This window comes from Salmo salar, chromosome ssa02 (assembly GCF_905237065.1).
Source record: "Salmo salar chromosome ssa02, Ssal_v3.1, whole genome shotgun sequence".
NCBI lineage: Eukaryota > Metazoa > Chordata > Actinopteri > Salmoniformes > Salmonidae > Salmo > Salmo salar.
Genome location: NC_059443.1, coordinates 61,392,457 through 61,410,028, shown reverse-complemented (window position 1 = coordinate 61,410,028; position 17,572 = coordinate 61,392,457). Strand labels below are relative to the sequence as shown.

General features: G+C 48.2%; 2 protein-coding genes across 3 annotated transcripts in view; both read left to right on the top strand.

Annotated features, from left to right (window-relative positions):
- The first annotated feature begins 682 nt into the window (after positions 1-682).
- On the top strand, positions 683-3,601 carry LOC106586580 (uncharacterized). Of its 2 annotated transcripts, XM_014174026.2 has the most exons (4): positions 683-1,050; positions 1,517-1,974; positions 2,044-2,676; positions 2,816-3,601. In XM_014174026.2, exons 1-4 carry the CDS (start codon positions 981-983, stop codon positions 2,900-2,902), a joined length of 1,248 nt encoding a protein of 415 aa, XP_014029501.1. In that variant the 5' UTR covers positions 683-980; the 3' UTR covers positions 2,903-3,601. The 2 variants fall into 2 exon arrangements, with proteins under 2 accessions (XP_014029501.1, XP_014029492.1); XM_014174017.2 differs by having other exon boundaries at positions 684-1,050; positions 1,517-2,676.
- Positions 3,602-5,619: 2,018 nt separating this feature from the next.
- LOC106586472 (regulating synaptic membrane exocytosis protein 1) overlaps positions 5,620-17,572 on the top strand; it is a gene marked incomplete at its 3' end in the record, with an annotated part of 56,841 nt that continues 44,888 nt past the window's right edge. Inside the window, exon 1 of the mRNA XM_014173825.2 lies at positions 5,620-6,428. Within this exon, the coding sequence (XP_014029300.2) occupies positions 6,259-6,428 (170 nt within the window). The remainder of the gene's footprint in view (positions 6,429-17,572) is intronic.

The following is a 17,572-nucleotide window of genomic DNA, read 5'->3' as shown; positions in this document are numbered from 1 at the left end:
TGCAATTAAAACATGTCTACTCCCCCGTGTATTTATTTTTCCGGGGGTAGGCTACACACAAGCAAATGTCAGGGTGGTAGCGTTCTTTAACCATCCTTTGCAGAGCTGGCAGGTTAAATACGCCACTACAGTATCACATAAGAGGGAATATAGACACGGAGAGCCAAAAGCTCCCTTTTAAATAGGCTAAATATTTAACAGAAAAAAAAACATTTACTAATTGTTTTCTGAAAAATAACTGAATGAAGAAGCACTGAACTGGAGCGCTAGGAAGAATAATCAAATTCCCAGGTGAGGAAAAACGCGGGACGTGTTTTTTTTAGCATGATCTCTTTTTAGTGCATAAACAGTGTGAGGGTGTTGACCCTAGTTTACTCGATATACTACAATACTACTACCTTTCTGAACTGCCTCAACACGGTCAGCTGTGGGAGACCGTACCCGAAGTCAAGACCAGCTAATGTCCCAATCCTACATTTGTTTTGTTAAATACTATTTGAGACGATCTTTAATGAAAAGCGCTATCTAAAATAAATGTACTATTATTAAACAGAAATAGAGTTCCAGCTCACACTTTATTTGGTTAGTTCCAAATAAATGATTTACAGACAGGCATACTTTCTGTTGATAAGCAACTGCTTGCTAAGGTTATGGTTCGTTTAGAATTCGTGTAATGGTTACGTTTAGTGCTAGGATAAGGGTATGGCATAGGGATAGCGGTAGTTAGTTGAAATGTTGACAGTTATTGAATATCTACAAATCATTTACTTGGGACTATCCAAAGTGTTACCAAATTCCATTCTAAAACCTGCATAATGGCATTCTGCAGATATGGGACATAAAGAATTCCATCTCTATGCGACCGAGAGGGTCACAATGCCGACGGTTCAAATCGAACTCCAGAACCCAAGAGATATGTTCAGAACTCTCAAAAAATCTTCAGTTCTTGATCGACAAACAACGAGAGATACAGCATTATTATGGCGAGCTTTTCATTCATCTTCCCTGAAGACAGACATTGTTCCATTAAGGACAACGACGTTAACTCAGGTAAGAACAATTAAATTATTTCAGTCTTAAAACTCAAATATTAATTGATTTAATTCTTATGAAAAGGAAATATAATAAAACGTAGGAGAAGATGGCTGTATAGGCTTTTGTTGTTAGTTACCAAGAATGGTAACCATGCAAAATGAATATTTAAAGCTGTAAATTATGTTACGTAATGTCCCAATTATCTCTCCTTCCTCCCAAAGTGCGCACTTGTTCACTTCACTGAATTGAAGGGAAATGACTGGTATAATAAATATGGTTGAAAATCCCACTAGCCCATGCCTCCACCATTCCAACGTTTTAAGATGTCTGGGAAGTAGTGAATAGTGCACACTTTAAGGAAATTGGTGATATTATTGGAAGGCACACATTATTTGCCATGAGTGAAAAGGAGAATATCCCTTCCTTAAAATGCAAAAAAATCTATTTTGTTTACCCTGTGCTGTCATGGCGTTTCTTTCAGGGTGGATGTCAATGGTGACCCAGCTCAACGCCCTTGGCGGTCCAGAGTCAGAGAGTCAGAAGTTCCGTCAGAGCTTTGCAGAGGAACTTGGTGACAAGTACCACTACGCGAATGCCATTGACAGCTCTCTGCTCTGGAATGTTGGGTACACCCCCTACATTCCCCAAGCTCTGAAAGGAAGAAGCTTCCCCTCTGTCGAGAGCTTCTTCCTGGATGAGTGGGAGCCACTGACACTCCTGCAGACTCCTCAGGTTCTGTCCACCAGTGTTTCCATCGAGGAAGACAACCTGATCCAATCTGATACAGGCCTAGTGTCTCAGGTTCTGTCCACCAGTGTTGCTATCGTGGAGAATGACCTGATCCAGTCTGCTGCAGGCCTAGTGTCTCAGGTTCTGTCCACCAGTGTTTCCATCGAGGAAGACAACCTGATCCAGTCTGCTGCAGTCCTAGTGTCTCAGGTTCTGTCCACCAGTGTTTCCATCGAGGAAGACCACCTGATCCAGTATGATGGAAGCCTTGTGTCTCAGGTTCTGTCCACCAGTGTTTCCATCGAGGAAGACCACCTGATCCAGTATGATGGAAGCCTTGTGTCTCAGGTTCTGTCCACCAGTGTTGCCATCGTGGAGAATGACCTGATCCAGTCTACTGCAGTCCTAGTATCTCAGGTTCTGTCTACCAGTGTTGCCATTGTGGAAAACGACCTGATCCAGTCTGCTGCAGTCCTAGTATCTCAGGTTCTGTCTACCAGTGTTGCCATCGTGGAGAATGACCTGATCCAGTCTGCTGCAGTCCTAGTATCTCAGGTTCTGTCTACCAGTGTTGCCATTGTGGAAAACGACCTGATCCAATCTGCTACAAACCTAATGTCTCAGCATAATGACTCCACACTGAGAGACTCCAACCAACCTGAGATCCACGTGGCTGAGGTCTCAACCAAGAGAAGTAGACTAGTCATCACTATTTCTATGTTTTCAACCAAGAGTTGCCTTGTTGCTTTACATGAAGTTGATGCTAGTGCTACAAGCCTGGAGCAATCTGCTGAGAAAATGTCTACCTCTACTACTGATGTCAACAACATCTCAACTGCTGCTGCCAAGAAGAAGAGGTGTGGATTATTCTCATCTCTCTGGAGAGCTCTCAGGGGGAAGAACAAGAAGCCTGTAAGTACTAACTCATATACTCTTAGTCTCTTTTGTACTTAATATAATCATTTATCAACTATTTTGATACTGATATCCAGTGTTAATGGCTGTCTGTGAAATAGGTTTTCTATATTTTCTGCCTTTCGTTTTTTTCCAGGTTAAAGTGGCTTCCAAGAAAGAGGACGAAATCAACAAGGATGTGAGCAGCCTCACCCACCACAACACTACACAGGGAGATCACTGATGCAGGCACACCCACCACAACACTACACAGGGAGATCACTGATGCAGGCACACCCACCACAACACTACACAGGGAGATCACTGATGCAGGCACACCCACCACAACACTACACAGGGAGATCACTGATGCAGGCACACCCACCACAACACTACACAGGGAGATCACTGATGCAGGCACACCCTCCACAACACTACACAGGGAGATCACTGATGCAGGCACACCCACCACAACACTACACAGGGAGATCACTGATGCAGGCACACCCACCACAACACTACACAGGGAGATCACTGATGCAGGCACACCCACCACAACACTACACAGGGAGATCACTGATGCAGGCACACCCACCACAACACTACACAGGGAGATCACTGATGCAGGCACACCCACCACAACACTACACAGGGAGATCACTGATGCAGCCTCACCCACCACAACACTACACAGGGAGATCACTGATGCAGGCACACCCACCACAACACTACACAGGGAGATCACTGATGCAGGCACACCCACCACAACACTACACAGGGAGATCACTGATGCAGGCACACCCACCACAACACTACACAGGGAGATCACTGATGCAGGCACACCCACAACGGTGTTCCTATGTTTTATCACACTTTGTCTTCATCCCCAATCCCTTTCCCCCACCTCGCCCGTTTTATCTTCAGTAAACCTTTTGTCATTGCATTTGATTGTGTTTGTCTTTCATTGGGATCACTGTCATTGAAAAGAGAAGGGGTTTCGTAGTTCAACTACTTGTCAATAAATCACTGGTTAACCTTCAAACTCCGAATTGAGACAACCGAGGCAAAGACGTCAGCAGGAGGGCAACTGTGACCTTCAGAAATATGGAATTATGTGAAAAGTTTGTAACCATGTAACAACGCTAATGCGATCAGTTCTGTCCACATTTCCCGGAGAATAACAGGCGTTCTCGCTCAGCGCCTCAAGATGGAGTAGTAAGCACAATTATAATGGTTCCCCTCATAATGATGCTTTTATCAGCTGTTGGATATGGGGATATTCCCATATTAGGAGTTCCTGTGGGAGATTTATACCGTGAATAAGTATGATAATTGGACATTGTGCATGGATTGTCTATGGCTGCTGAGTATTTCCATCATATGATTGTAGCCTAGGTTATGATTCTGTTATGACGAGGTTCACATTGCAGTTGTCTCCTTAGACATGACTGACTCATGGTATTGACATCTATTACATCACGTTTGATGCATCATGAAATAACTCGTGTGGGTGTAGGAGTTTAACCACAGGCATAATGTAGACAAGGTGTTCATGTAATGCAAGTGTGTTTTCCGTTTGTTCTTTGTGAGCTATTGTCAGAATAAGATATATAACAGATGATGTGACATGGCTATAGTTTATGTTTCCCCTCATTTTGCAAACCACCACCAACAAATACCAACCCTGTTCTCAATTAAATTCACTATTCCATTCCATTTCTGAGGGCTCTTCTACAAAACAATGTTATGAGAATGAACCCTGAAACCAATAGCCATCTCCATGATTTAGGTTACAGCGAGAGGCTAAAAATATCCAGTTCAGACTGGTAGTAGTCACGACCTAAATTATGACAGAATTCTGCACCACTGGTAGTTGACGTCAATACAGTACAGTCACTTCCTCGGTGACGTAATCGAACGGACTCGGTCGGTAGCATTGCCATCTGGTGGATGGACTCCGACTCGAGCCCCGTAACATTACGTCATTGGAAAGGAACCGATGTCAGTGTTTGGGTCTGGGTTTGAATTCAAACATATGAATAGCCGACCATTAGAACTGATACTCGACAGCAACAACTTGAGCTACAATTAATACGCATTTAGGCAACAGTAAACGCTTAAATAACTACTCAGTGTGCTTTAGGCGTTTTCTGGAGAGTTTTGGGGAATCTTGTGACTAAGAATGTTTCAAATTAATTGAGTGTGCTTCATTGGTAATGAGAAAATAGTTGCACAGTCAGCAAAACAGCGTAGGGGTTTTGACTTCAGTTCATTTGACGTTTATGTAAATTCTGCTGTATAGACTAGCCAGTATCATGGTCATCATGCGTTTTTGTTTAATATATTTCAAAAGACAAGGGCTAGACAATGAAGTGAATGAATAGATAGCAAAAACAAGCGTTAGCTGATTTAAAACTGTTGCAATTCTGATACCTATGAGTTGGGCCTAAATGTCTCTGTCCGTGGTGCTGAAATGTTTTTCTTTATCGAAACGCATTGCAGGATGTCCATTGTACTGATCCTATTTTATTGACAATCAAAGATGTTATTCGATTCTACTGATACACACTGTATGTTCATCCAGCTATATGTTATGTTGAATATTGTTTGAAATATAGCTGCTAAGAGTGATTGTCATTTGCATCTCTGACGCAACTTTCAGGAATCAAACTGAACGTTGATAAAGTCTAGGACATTGAACTCTCAGACAGAACCCAGTGTAGCCTTTCCTGTGGATCAATATTTTACAGAAGCCTTAACGGTCAATTAATGTTGGAGCTATAACGACGGGAACGCGCACTATTTTTGGTTCATATTTGCAGGCAGGTGTGTGTGTGTGTGTGTGTGTGTGTGTGTGTGTGTGTGTGTGTGTGTGTGTGTGTGTGTGTGTGTGTGTGTGTGTGTGTGGTGCCAGCCAGGGTGGCGTGACTCCTGAAATAAGTGAGGTTGGGAAAAAGTGTTGTTCTTGCATGTGGCGAGAGAGAGAGAGACCCATTCTCAAATTCGTAAAAGCGCGTGCACAACCATAAGGAAGGAAGATGCGAGCTCTAGGGAGCTGCATTCTCATTGACTGTTCCATCTCCCTGTCAGTGGCAGCAACATTAGCAGTGCCGAGGCGGTGGCAGCACTGAGAGAGAGAGAGACAGAGAGAGAGAGGAACGCAACACACAGACTCCGCCTAACTTTACCACGGTCCAACATCACCGAGCCCGTGTCCGGTGGCGCGAGGGCATCACAGCTCAAAGCCAGTCCATCCAGAGGGTCCCTCAGCTTGCTTGTGTCATCTATTGGCGTGGAGATGGGCTTCCCGTAAAACCGGCGGTGGTGGAGGGGAGAGGCGGGCCGGCGGGGGGTGGGGGGGAGAAGCGAGAGACTAGAGAGTGAGGAGGTGGACAAAAAAAGCCGAGGAGGACGAGAAACAAAAGCACAACCGTGGGTGCCTGCAACAACCATGAGCAGCGGCGGCTTGCCCTATTCACCAGAGCTGCTGCTCTACCCGTTGACTATGTCGTGAGGTGTGGCTCGCAACGCTAAGCAGCAGGGATTCTGTCAGTCGAAACGACAGTAGCAAGCCAAGGAGGGGTGCTGCTGGTGGAAAAGATGTCGTCCGCCTCGGTGGGGCCCCAGGGCGGCCCTCGCCCACCCACCGCGCCGCCGACCGTCCCCGAACTGCCGGACCTCAGCCATCTCACCGAGGAGGAAAGGAAAATAATCATGGCCGTGATGGATCGGCAGAAGGAGGAAGAGGAGAAAGAGGAAGCCGTGTTAAAGTAAGGGCTACATTTCCTTTCCCTGAACCGTGGTCGGTGGAACCCCGAACGCACCACTCGCAAACGCAACACCCCCATTCACGAGCGAGGTGTCTGTGTCCAGAAGGCAGACGCACGAGCGGCCATCCGCCACCTATTAGTTCCAGTATGTTACCAATATGCCTGTCGTTTACCATTGTAGTCACATTTCACACCCATTCAACCACCACAACCCGTTGCATCCCCTATTGTTCCCTAATACTGGGCTGTAATTTCCGTATAGCCGACAGATGTTATAGCCTACGCTAACGGTGTTCCCTTGCTTGCCACTGTATGAATAATTCACACCAGGTTGGATACTGGGGTTCGTTTTGGGATTCGACTATTCGTTCCATAAGGAACGTCAGGTGTAGCCTAGCCTATATGATTGAAATTCATCCTAGTGTGGACATAGCCTACAAGGTGAATAGCTAATCAAGGTATCCTCGCCGTGACAGTCGATGGTGATGGAGGTGGTCATTGATAAGGACGGGGAAATCGGGTCAAACGAGATCCAGGTGTAGCCTCGCGCGGGTGGCGGAGGAGGGGAGACGGGGTGTACCAGTGGGGGAGCACTGGATGAATCATACCACAGGACCGCGTGCCCCCCTCCCTCCCTGAATCTTTCCATATCTTCCTCCTCTCCCAAAGTATTTTTTTGTTCTGTTGCTTTGACACGGCCGCATACACAACCGACATCACCACCTTACCGAAGCAGCTTGGTGGCTGGCAAGGCTTGGTAGCTGTCCTTAACACAACATCAACGGTGTGCAAGATATCGAACTGTTGCTGTTTATGTCACCTGTTGCTGTTTATAACAGCGTCGCAGTCCAACAAGACGATGGGGACATTAACACTCTAATGATGCCTCATTGCGAGCCTGGCACAAACCATTCGTATTTTATGCCCGACAATCGTGTTACACCGGTGTGGTGCCATTTTCCCCTACCCTCGGCGATGAGTGAGAGTGGGTGTTGGTTGCACTGGTTGGAAATCTCACCATGTGATGTAAGGCCGGGCATTCGAGCTAAGCATGATAGGGGGAATTGAAGCTCGACCAATTATAGCCAATATCTGGTTTTAAAACGCCTCAAACCAGTATCAATTCAACTGATATCGAATGAATCAGTTATTGGGCCTATTTTATTCGAAAAAACGTGTATGCAGCGTGAAAGTACCATGCGCCTCCCGTGTTTAGCTATAGTCCACTGTTGGCCTTAACATCTATTCTGTGCTCCTTCCGCCGTGAACGGATATATTGGTTATTCTTCGGTTTACCCACCGGTCGGTTCCCAACACAATGCAATGAGGTGAATGAAAGTCGCTTATATAGTGAACATCCATAGTGCACTACGTGACTCATGCTGTGTCACAAATATTCACTTTGCTCATCCTCACCGAAGGCTCAATCAAGTCGAATTTCCAACAGCAATACACTATGTAAGACATCTAGCCTATTCAAAGTGCTTTATGACATCCTTCTTTGCTGCAATTACATTGCACTGTTTCATTTCCTTGTTGAAGTCTGGGGGAGCCAGGACTGGAGCTATCTCGTGTCTCAGGAGAGGAAATGATGTATTTAGTGTTCCATGACGCTTGAGCCATCCACAGCTTCTGTAAATAATGCCCTCATCATTTAGCCAATCATTTATATGATGATCCATGCACACCCAAAGGTCATGGCCAGTTGCTGTGCTATTGCTGTGGCTCTGTGCACACACACTACACACACTATACCCTTTGAATTTGAGAAGCTGTCATGTGTTGGCGGCTCTCAAGTTAAGGCCTGTATGTAGTGGTTCGGTGCTTCCAAGAGAAATGGTATAGAATCACAATAGCCTTGTGTCCGGAATGTTTATGGCATGTGGGAGAATAGGGAATAGAGAGAGAGAGAGTGTGTGTGTGTGTGTGTGTGTGTGTGTGTGTGTGACAGAGAGACAGAGAGAGAGAGAGAGAAAGAAAGAAAGAAACAGAAAGAAATAATGTAAGAAAGAAAAAAGAGTGAGAGTGAAAGACTGGGGCTGTATGTGAACTTTCCATTGATTCTGCAGGCATTCCCATTATTCCTGTGCATCAGGGGCGCAACTTTGGTTTTAGAAGTGGGGGGGCCTAATTATATATTTTTTTTATCCAGTCGGATAAACACTCCAAACAGCCTACCAGACTGCTAGGAGGCGTCCACATGGTCCTAAAGTACACCTTGTTTTGTATCACATTCCAATGATAAAACTAGGGGGGGGGGGGTGCAATTTCAGAATGTGGGGGGAGGGACATGTCCCCATCCCCAGTGAAAGTTGCCCCCCTGCTGTGCATCATGGGATGCATTGGGGAGACACACATTACTCAGACACGCAACATCCGAACCATACACACTGGGCACAGGGACGGGGTCAGGATCTTTTGAATAGACAGGGCAAGCATTAGGCCTATGGGCCCACGTTCTTGGCATGCGACCAACCAACAAATGACTTTCCCCATTCACTTCAGCTCAGTGAACGTTTCCGATGAACAATGTAGCACATGATTATTACACGTGCAATAGATGATATCAAGCTAGTCTATTGTGACAATGATATAACATGGCCACACAGGCCCTCCCGACTGTTCTGGGTGGTGTTCATTAGACACCGAACGGAAGAAAACGGACCGAAACGGGGAGGGACTACCTGAACTTGTCCAATAAGAAATTGTCATTTTTGTTTCCCGTTGCATAACGTTTTGCCACGGTGTGCACTATTGAATATGACCCAGGTGTTCTTATCGTACCTGGGAGCTAAGCAGCTGGTGATATACTGATAGGTTCCTGTATCTCACCACCTCCACCTCCGTCATGGGAGAGTGTGTCCAGGTCTGTTGCCCAGCCCAGAGGCCTCGTCCTGGGCTAATGATTACCCCTTAGGTCAGCCTGTGGAACAGAGCACCTGGAGCTACTGATCTTAATACTGGTGCTACTGTATCTGTACCATGGGTGATTCATCTCTGTAGGTGTTGTTGCCGCAGATGCAGCAGGTGAAGAAAGAGGACGTGGTATATTGACTTTCTCTATGTCCTATGTAAAAGATTTCAAAGAAGGTGTGAAATGAGCAACTTCACACTATGTTGATGTGCAAGACCATTACTGTCCTCTATCAGGGTGCTGGACACGTGGCTTAAGAGAGATGGTATTACTGGACACTATAGACATGGTTGAGAGTGCAGTAGGAGTGCTGAGCACCATTCTAACACACTAATAATCAGGACTGAACTGAACACTGAACTAGCATGCTCAAAGAATTTACAGCATTTAGCATTTAGCAGTTAGCTACCGCCCCATTGTGGTGAAACAACACCCGCTAACTAAACAGGAAATCTCCCCCTTAGAGCATTTGTGCTTACCGTATAGTGAATATAGAAACCCCTTTCAAATACTGATGACCTAACAGAGGTTGTAGAGTTTCTTAGAGGGTTGTATGAAGCAGAGGGAGAGAGATGGAGAGAGAGAGGAAGAGCCCTCTGTTATATCTAGCCTAGCTGTAGAAGAACGCACGTCTGCACGGTTTCACATTGTACATCACTCTGTCGTTTAATGACATGTGCCACTCATCCTGACAACCCATTCATCCATAAAGCAGCACACTGTCGTAAACCATAACAACGTACAGTATGACGTACAGCATGTCGTACCATACATAACATTTCCCCCCCCTTTCCAAAACCAGGGACTGGTACCATATATAAAATGTCCATAGGGCAAGAACCTAGAGTGATACCTGTAAGAAATAAAACATTAACCTTTAAACAGAAGGACTCTCCAAACTAACCAGTTCAGTCCATTAACCTGGAGGTTGACTAAGACACCTACCGGAGCCTAAGAATGAAAAGAGGTTAAGTAGTCCCCCAGATGAGCAGGGCGAGTTCGTGCCCGCATAGGCCTTTCTTCAACCGCCACCGCTTGTGGCTCTGGCCCTTGGGGAGCCCGTAGAGGCTGGGGCTCGGGTGGTAGTGGTGGGGGAGGTCCATCCGGTGGCGTCTCTGGCCTGCATGTCTGTTCTGTGTGCATTCGTATTCCTTGAGGAGCAGGGACTTTCCTGAGGCGGCTGGCGTGCCAGCGTGATCCATTGCTCAACATGAATGTGGCGGGCCCCAGTTGTCGACTGACCTGCAGGGGTTCCGACCAGAATGAGGCCATTTTGTTGCACCGCTGAGGCCGTCGGGCTCGGACCCAGTCAGACACTTGGATGATCGACTTCTTCACCCTGTGTGCCTTGTCAAAACGCTGTTTCATTGCTCTTTGGTGCCTGGTCACTGCCTGCTGTTCTTGGGTGCACCTAGTCGCCGGTTCTGCAACTCTCTGTGTTCTGAGTCTGTCCAGTGGCAGTTCCATCTCACGACCTAGCATGAGGGATGCCGGGGAGGCCTGTGTTGTTGTGTGTTTGCTTGCTCTGTAGTGCATTAGCGTTTGATTCAAAGCAGTTTGGAACGTGCACCCCTGGACCAGGTGCGCTCTGATGCCGTTCTTCAGCGTTTGGTTGAAGCGTTCCACCCCTCCGTTAGCTTGTGGGTTGTAGTAGGCCGTGCGGATGTGTTTGATTCCCTTGTTGCTGAGATATGAGGAGAACTCGGCAGAGATTAGCTGGGGCCCATTGTCCGTGGTAAGGGTGAGGGGCAGGCCCCACCTTGTGAACAGGCTGTCTAGGATGTCCACGATGGCCTGTGCTGTGACAGTTCCCGACAGGAACCACTTCTGGCCACTTAGAGTGGAGGTCATACACCACCACCAGGAAGCGCTGATGGTGAGGGACTGCGTGATCATGGATCTCGCCACAGATGTCCAGTTGGATGTGCTCCCAGGGGCGGGACGGCCATGCGAGAGGCTGCGGGGGGGGGGGGGGGGGGGGGACTGTCCGGTTTTCCCACTGAGGAGGCATGCAGCACAATCCCTGACCAGGGCTTCAATGTCGTGGTCGATGCCTGGCCACCACACAAGGTCTCGACATCGCTGTTTGACCTTCACTATGCCCAAGTGCCCCTCGTGCGCCATGGATAGAACACGCGCACGTAGACCACTTGGGACCACAGTGCAAAACCCTCGAGAGACACAGACTTCTTCCCAGCAAGACAGTTCGTGCTTCACCCTGGCGAAAGTCGCCAGCTCTTCCGGCACGTGTGCTGGCCATCCAGTGCGTATGTAGGTGCGCAGGGTAGACAGTGTGGGATCCTGTTCCGATGCTTGCTTCAGCTCCTCCAGTGAGACAACTGACTGAAGAGGAGCGTAAAGCATTTGTACGAGCTCTGTTTCGTTGTCGTCTGGCAAGACGGTCGGAGTAGGAGCGTCAAAGGAGCGTGAGAGGAGGTCTGCCACCACGTTATCCCTCCCTGGAGTGAACTTCAGCTGATAGTCGTACTGTCTGAGGCGGTCGGCCCATCTGTGCAGCCGAAGTGGCTTGTGGCCAGTTCCTGATGCCGACAGTAGCGTTGTGAGGGACTGGTGGTCGGTTCGGAGCGTGAACAGACGGCCATAGAGGTAGAGGTGCCACCTTTCGCACACCCAGACACAGGCCAGTGCTTCTCGTTCGCCCACAGAGTACCGTTGTTCTGTGGGGCTCAGGGCCCTTGAGGCGAAGGCGACGGGCCTCTCAATGCCATTCTGCAGCTGTGAGAGGACAGCTCCTAGTGCTCCAGCTGAGGCGTCACATGTGACAATGGTGGGGCAGACGGGGTCAAAGTGAGCCAAGACTGGGGCTGTGGTGAGCTGGCTCTTCAGTGAGCGGACCGCGTCTGAGCAGGCTGCCGTCCAGGCCCATGGCTCATCCTTCTTGAGGAGCTGGCGAAGGGGCGCTGTGGTCTGGGAGTAGTGGGGCAGAAACCGGAGGTAGTAGGCTGTCATGCCCAAGAATGATGCCACCTGAGAGGCTGAGGTCGGTTCCGGGATCCTGTGGACGGCTTCAATGTTCGACATGAGTGGGGCAATGCCTTTGGCCGACAGGCGGAACCCCACAAACTCGACGGCTGGAGCTGCAAAGGTGCACTTTCCACCGTTAAGGGTCAGGTTGTTCTGCAGTAGAGCGCTGAATACTCTGTGGAGTCGATAATCATGGATGTGGAGGTCAGGACCGTGGACCACGATGTCATCCAGATAGACCGCCACCCCAGGTATTCCAGCGAGGATGGTGCTCATCACCTTCTGGAAGCAGCTGGGGCGGAGTTAAGTCCAAAAGGCATGCGTGTATATCTGAACACGCCAGCATGTGTGACAAAGGTAGTGAGATCTCTGCTAGCTGCATGGAGGGGTACCTGAAGATAACCCTGACGAAGGTCAAGCTTCGTGAAGATCTTGGAGCCATGGAATTGTGCGGTCAGCTCCTCAGCTGTAGGCAACGGGTACTTATCCGGGACAACGGCCTTGTTCACAGCACGAAGATCCACGCAGGTCCGGATTCCACCTGACTTTTTGGTTGCAATGACTAAGTTTGAAATCCAGGGGGCAGCGTTGATTGGCTCAATGATGCCTGCATCCAACTGTGCCTGGAGATCTTTTGTGACGTCATCACGCAGTGCAAAGGGAATGCGCCGCAGGGGCTGCATGACTGGGGTCACTTCCGGATTCACTAGGGGCCTGTGAGTAAAGGCTGTGAGGCAGCCCAGTCCATCAAAAAGAGTTGGCCAGTTCTGTTGCCATGTGCAGGTAACCTGGTGGATAGCTGACCCACTGTCATCTCTCAGCGTGAATCCCAAGCCTGTGAAGAGGTCGAGGCCCAAGAGGTTGGCACCCCGCTTTGCAACATGAAATGTGAATGATGGCAGATGCTTGGTGCCGTAGTGTACTGGGACCTGGAGGGTGCCTACAATGTCTATCTTGGATCTAACGTACCCACACAGGGCAGTGGAGGGCTGTTGGAGTGGTAGGTGACTGAAAAACTTGTAGTAAGTGGCAAGGTTGAGCAACGACACCGCAGCGCCAGTATCCAGCAGCAAAGGCAAACCCACCTCACCCAGCTGCACAGTGCATGTCCTGAATGACACATGGTTGGTGGAGACAGTTCGGATTTCCGTGCGTTCATGTTGAGAGTGAGATGAAACTAAGGGCCTGTGCTGGGTGGAGCTAGTAGCTGGGGCAGAACGACACACTTTTGCAAAGTGATTGTATTTTGAACAGTTCTTGCATATTTTCCCACGGGCTGGGCAGTTTGAAGCCCTTGAATTGTGAGAGCTAGCCCCGCAGTTGCCACAGCTACTCTGTTCGTTTGTCTGTGTGCCTGCTGCACGGGCATGCCGGTGTCTGTGTCCATGCAGCTATCAACGTGGGATGGGAGGCCATGCACAGCGCGTGATCGTTGTAGTGCGCCTGCTCGGGCTGAAGCTGCTGTGTGAGAATGGCTGGGGGCCGAGTGTATGCTGCAGATCTGTCTGTTAGCATAGTAGAGCATTCCAACGCCGCTTCAACCTGGAGTGCTATTTTAATAGCTCCATCTAGTTGTAAATTATCCGATTCCAAAAGCAGTTTCTCCCTTGTCTTTTCACATAACGTCCCCTCTATCAACTGATCCCTGATGATCTCGTCCTGAAGTGTCCCATAGTTACAAGAGCTAGCCAAATCCCTCAGATTAGCCACGTAGCTTTGAATGGACTCACCCGGCCGTTGGTGTCTCTTCCGTAGCCGGTAGCGTCGGAGGAGCACTCGCTCTTTCCCGGCGAAATGGTTCCGTAGGAGGCTGACTGCAGCAGTGAATGTAGGAGCCGATCCAAGCGCTCTGAAAACCATTTGTCCCTCTGTACCGAGGCAGTGACGGAGCAGTGCTGTCCTCCGCTTGTCGGAGATTGTAGAAAAGTCCATAGCTTCGATATAAGTGTTAAAGCTATCAAGCCAGTTATTCCACGGGACTGGAGGTTCGCCAGGCACGGCGAGGAATGGTGCCGGCGGTGGTAAACTGAATTCAGCCATCTTCGTCGCCAATGTTATATCTAGCCTAGCTGTAGAAGAACGCACGTCTGCACAGTTTCACATTGTACATCACTCTGTCGTTTAATGACATGTGCCACTCATCCTGACAACCCATTCATCCATAAAGCAGCACACTGTCGTAAACCATAACAACGTACAGTATGACGTACAGCACGTCGTACCATACATAACACCCTCATCATCAAAGATGGCAGAAGAGAGGAAGCCTAGAGTATAGTGGATGGAAGGATTTGGAGGGTTTAGGATTAGAGGGATACCTAGGAGAGTGCGAGTGTACACACACACACACACACACACACACACACACACACACACACACACACACACACACACACACACACACACACACACACACACACACACACACACACACAGTGCCAATCTCTGCTTCACAGGGCTCCTGAGGGCCCCCAGAGCACAGAGTGCATCAGAAGGCTATGCAGGCACCACATCACCACCCAGCCATAGGTCACTGTTAGATAGGTATACAAGGGCAAGACGTGTAGCTGAGGTTAGTGTGGAGGTTGTAGGGAGGAGATGGGAATGGATGTCTGGAAGATCCAGTTATTGTTCCCCTCTGTGTTGAGGCTACTATGACGTGAAGACTGTTGTGTAGAAGACAGTCACTTGCAAATACACATAATACACATTCACATACATGTACAAGTCTCTCAAACATGCACATGCTCTGTGTACACCGTCCCACCCACCTAACACACAAATCCACTATGTGTGTATCCACAGCTGTGTCAGCTGCAGAGCCTGGAGGGCTGTGATGTGATTTTTGATTGACAGACAGGGTCGGTGGTTGATGTTGACGTGGAGCGGGTGTCAGACCTGGTGGTGCTGCACTGGGGGCTGCTGGGGGTTAGCTATGTCCTCCCTGGTATATTTTGGCTTATGTCAGCTTATGATTGGCATACACCAACAGACACCGACACTCACCCCCCAAGCCCCCCCACACACACACACACACATTTCTATGGGGCTGAGACACCTGGTGTGTTTGTTCCAGACTGCGTACTCAGCTACTATGCTAACATACATGCTGTGACATGTCCCGTGACTGGTCCCTGATGTAATGATATCAAATGCTTAGATTCATCTCTGCATTTTATTATGAGTAGTAATGCTTATGATTTGTTATGGAGATACTGTATGTTCTGTAACCCCCCCCCTATGGTAATGACCTGGGCTCTGAGTTCCCTCGTCAAGTCATGCAGTTGTAACTATTTGTCCATGTGTGTGATCAGCACCAGCTGAACGGGTTGCCATGCCAACTCGTATTCCCTTCTGCCTTCTCATCAACCCCTCTCTCTCTCCATCCCACCTCCCTTTCCCCCCTGCTGTTTCTCAGTGTCTCCCTGGCTGGTTACTCCTGCCTCCTTCTAACCCCAAATAACCCCTTTTCACCCCCCTCCCCCTATCCCTACTCCCCCTCTTCCACCCTCATGCTGTGTCTCAATGTCCCCATGTTTCTGTCTGGTTACTCTCCTCTTCCCAGCAATTAGCGCTGTTCTGCTGGGGAGCTTCCTCTGTAGGCTGCAGGGAGGTAACTGACCACACACACACACACACACACACACACACACACACACACACACACACACACACACACACACACACACACACACACACACACACACACACACACACACACACACACACACACACACACACACACACAGGGAATGAATGGGGGAGAGAGGGAGGGGAGGAGAGAAAGAGAGAGGTAAAGATGGCATGGTGGGAAGGTGGAGAGAGAGAGGGATAAGGGGGAGGAGAGGGAGAAAGCGATAGGGGAAATGGAGAGAATGAGCGTGGAGATTTCTCTGTGTGGTTTAATTCTCACGGCTGGAGGGAATGGTGAGGAGGGAGGATGTGTCCTTGGTGATGAACTCTGAACTCTTCCTGACTTATGTAGGTCTCCTGTTTCCGCCTTTAACATTTCTTCTGGCACAAGAACTGTGAGTTATAGCGACAGTATCCTATTTCATATTATTTTATATTGTTGGCACCTGTGACAGCTGGTTGGTGAATTGTGGATTTTTCCATTAAACATGGGGTCACACATTAATTGGGTAGAAAAACAGCCTTACCTCTTCAGGGATACATGTCCAGGAAGTCATGTGAAGCCAGGTTCTAAACACTTATACGGCCAGACACTTCACAACACGTCCCCAAATCGTACCCATGAGGGAAAATAAATACCCTCTGTCTCTAGACATGAAAGTATTCCCTCTCTTCTGATATCTCACAGTTCAAATAAACACAAACTGCTATTTTTTTCTTAATCAGAGAGCTGAAGGTTTCAAGGTTTCCGGGAGAAAAATGTTAATGTTGAATTATGGAACAGCTCTGGAAATAGCTCACACTTGGAAGCGGCCTCCTGAAATATTTAAATATCCAGTTTGCTTGCTCTGGCTATGCTGTTGATGTCCCACATCTCTAACCTGTATCACTTTCCCCTCCATTGTTGAATTTCTCCTAATTAGAAGTGTATATTTATTGGGCATGGCTTTGTTTATGTCTGTGTGTGTGTGTGTGTGTGTGTGTTTGTGTGTGTGTGTTTGTGAGTGTGTGAGTACTTGCATGCGTCCGTCAGTGGTTGTGCGTGTGTGTGTGTGTCTGTGTGTGTCTGTGTGTGTTTGTGTAACTTGTCAATGCCGCAACGCTTATTATGAGAAGATCAAAACTACCTTGATGTGGTGTTCTGTCTACCTGATGCGTTTCTGAGCCATTTGAACAGGGCCCCAGTCGTCTTCATAGAAACTTCCATTCTTGAAGACTGGGGCCCTGTTCAAATAGTCAGCAACTTTTATTATACACACCAGCATCTGGTTTGCAGCAAAAAAACAGTGCATCTCCCTGCTAACACACACAAACACACTATGGTTGATGTGCCTGTATTTAGTGGATGTTGGCTCTCACACAATATTTTCTTTTAATTAGAATAACTCAGAGGCACTTGGGTGTAACTGAAACACCTGGAGGAACGATCATGTGTGGAAGGAGCACAGTGTGAGAGAGAGAGAGAGAGAGAGAGAGAGAGAGAGAGAGAGAGAGAGAGAGAGAGAGAGAGAGAGAGAGAGAGAGAGAGAGAGAGAGAGAGAGAGAGAGAGAGAGAGAGAGAGAGAGAGAGAGAGAGAGAATTGCATATATGAGTTGTGTCAATGTGTGTGTG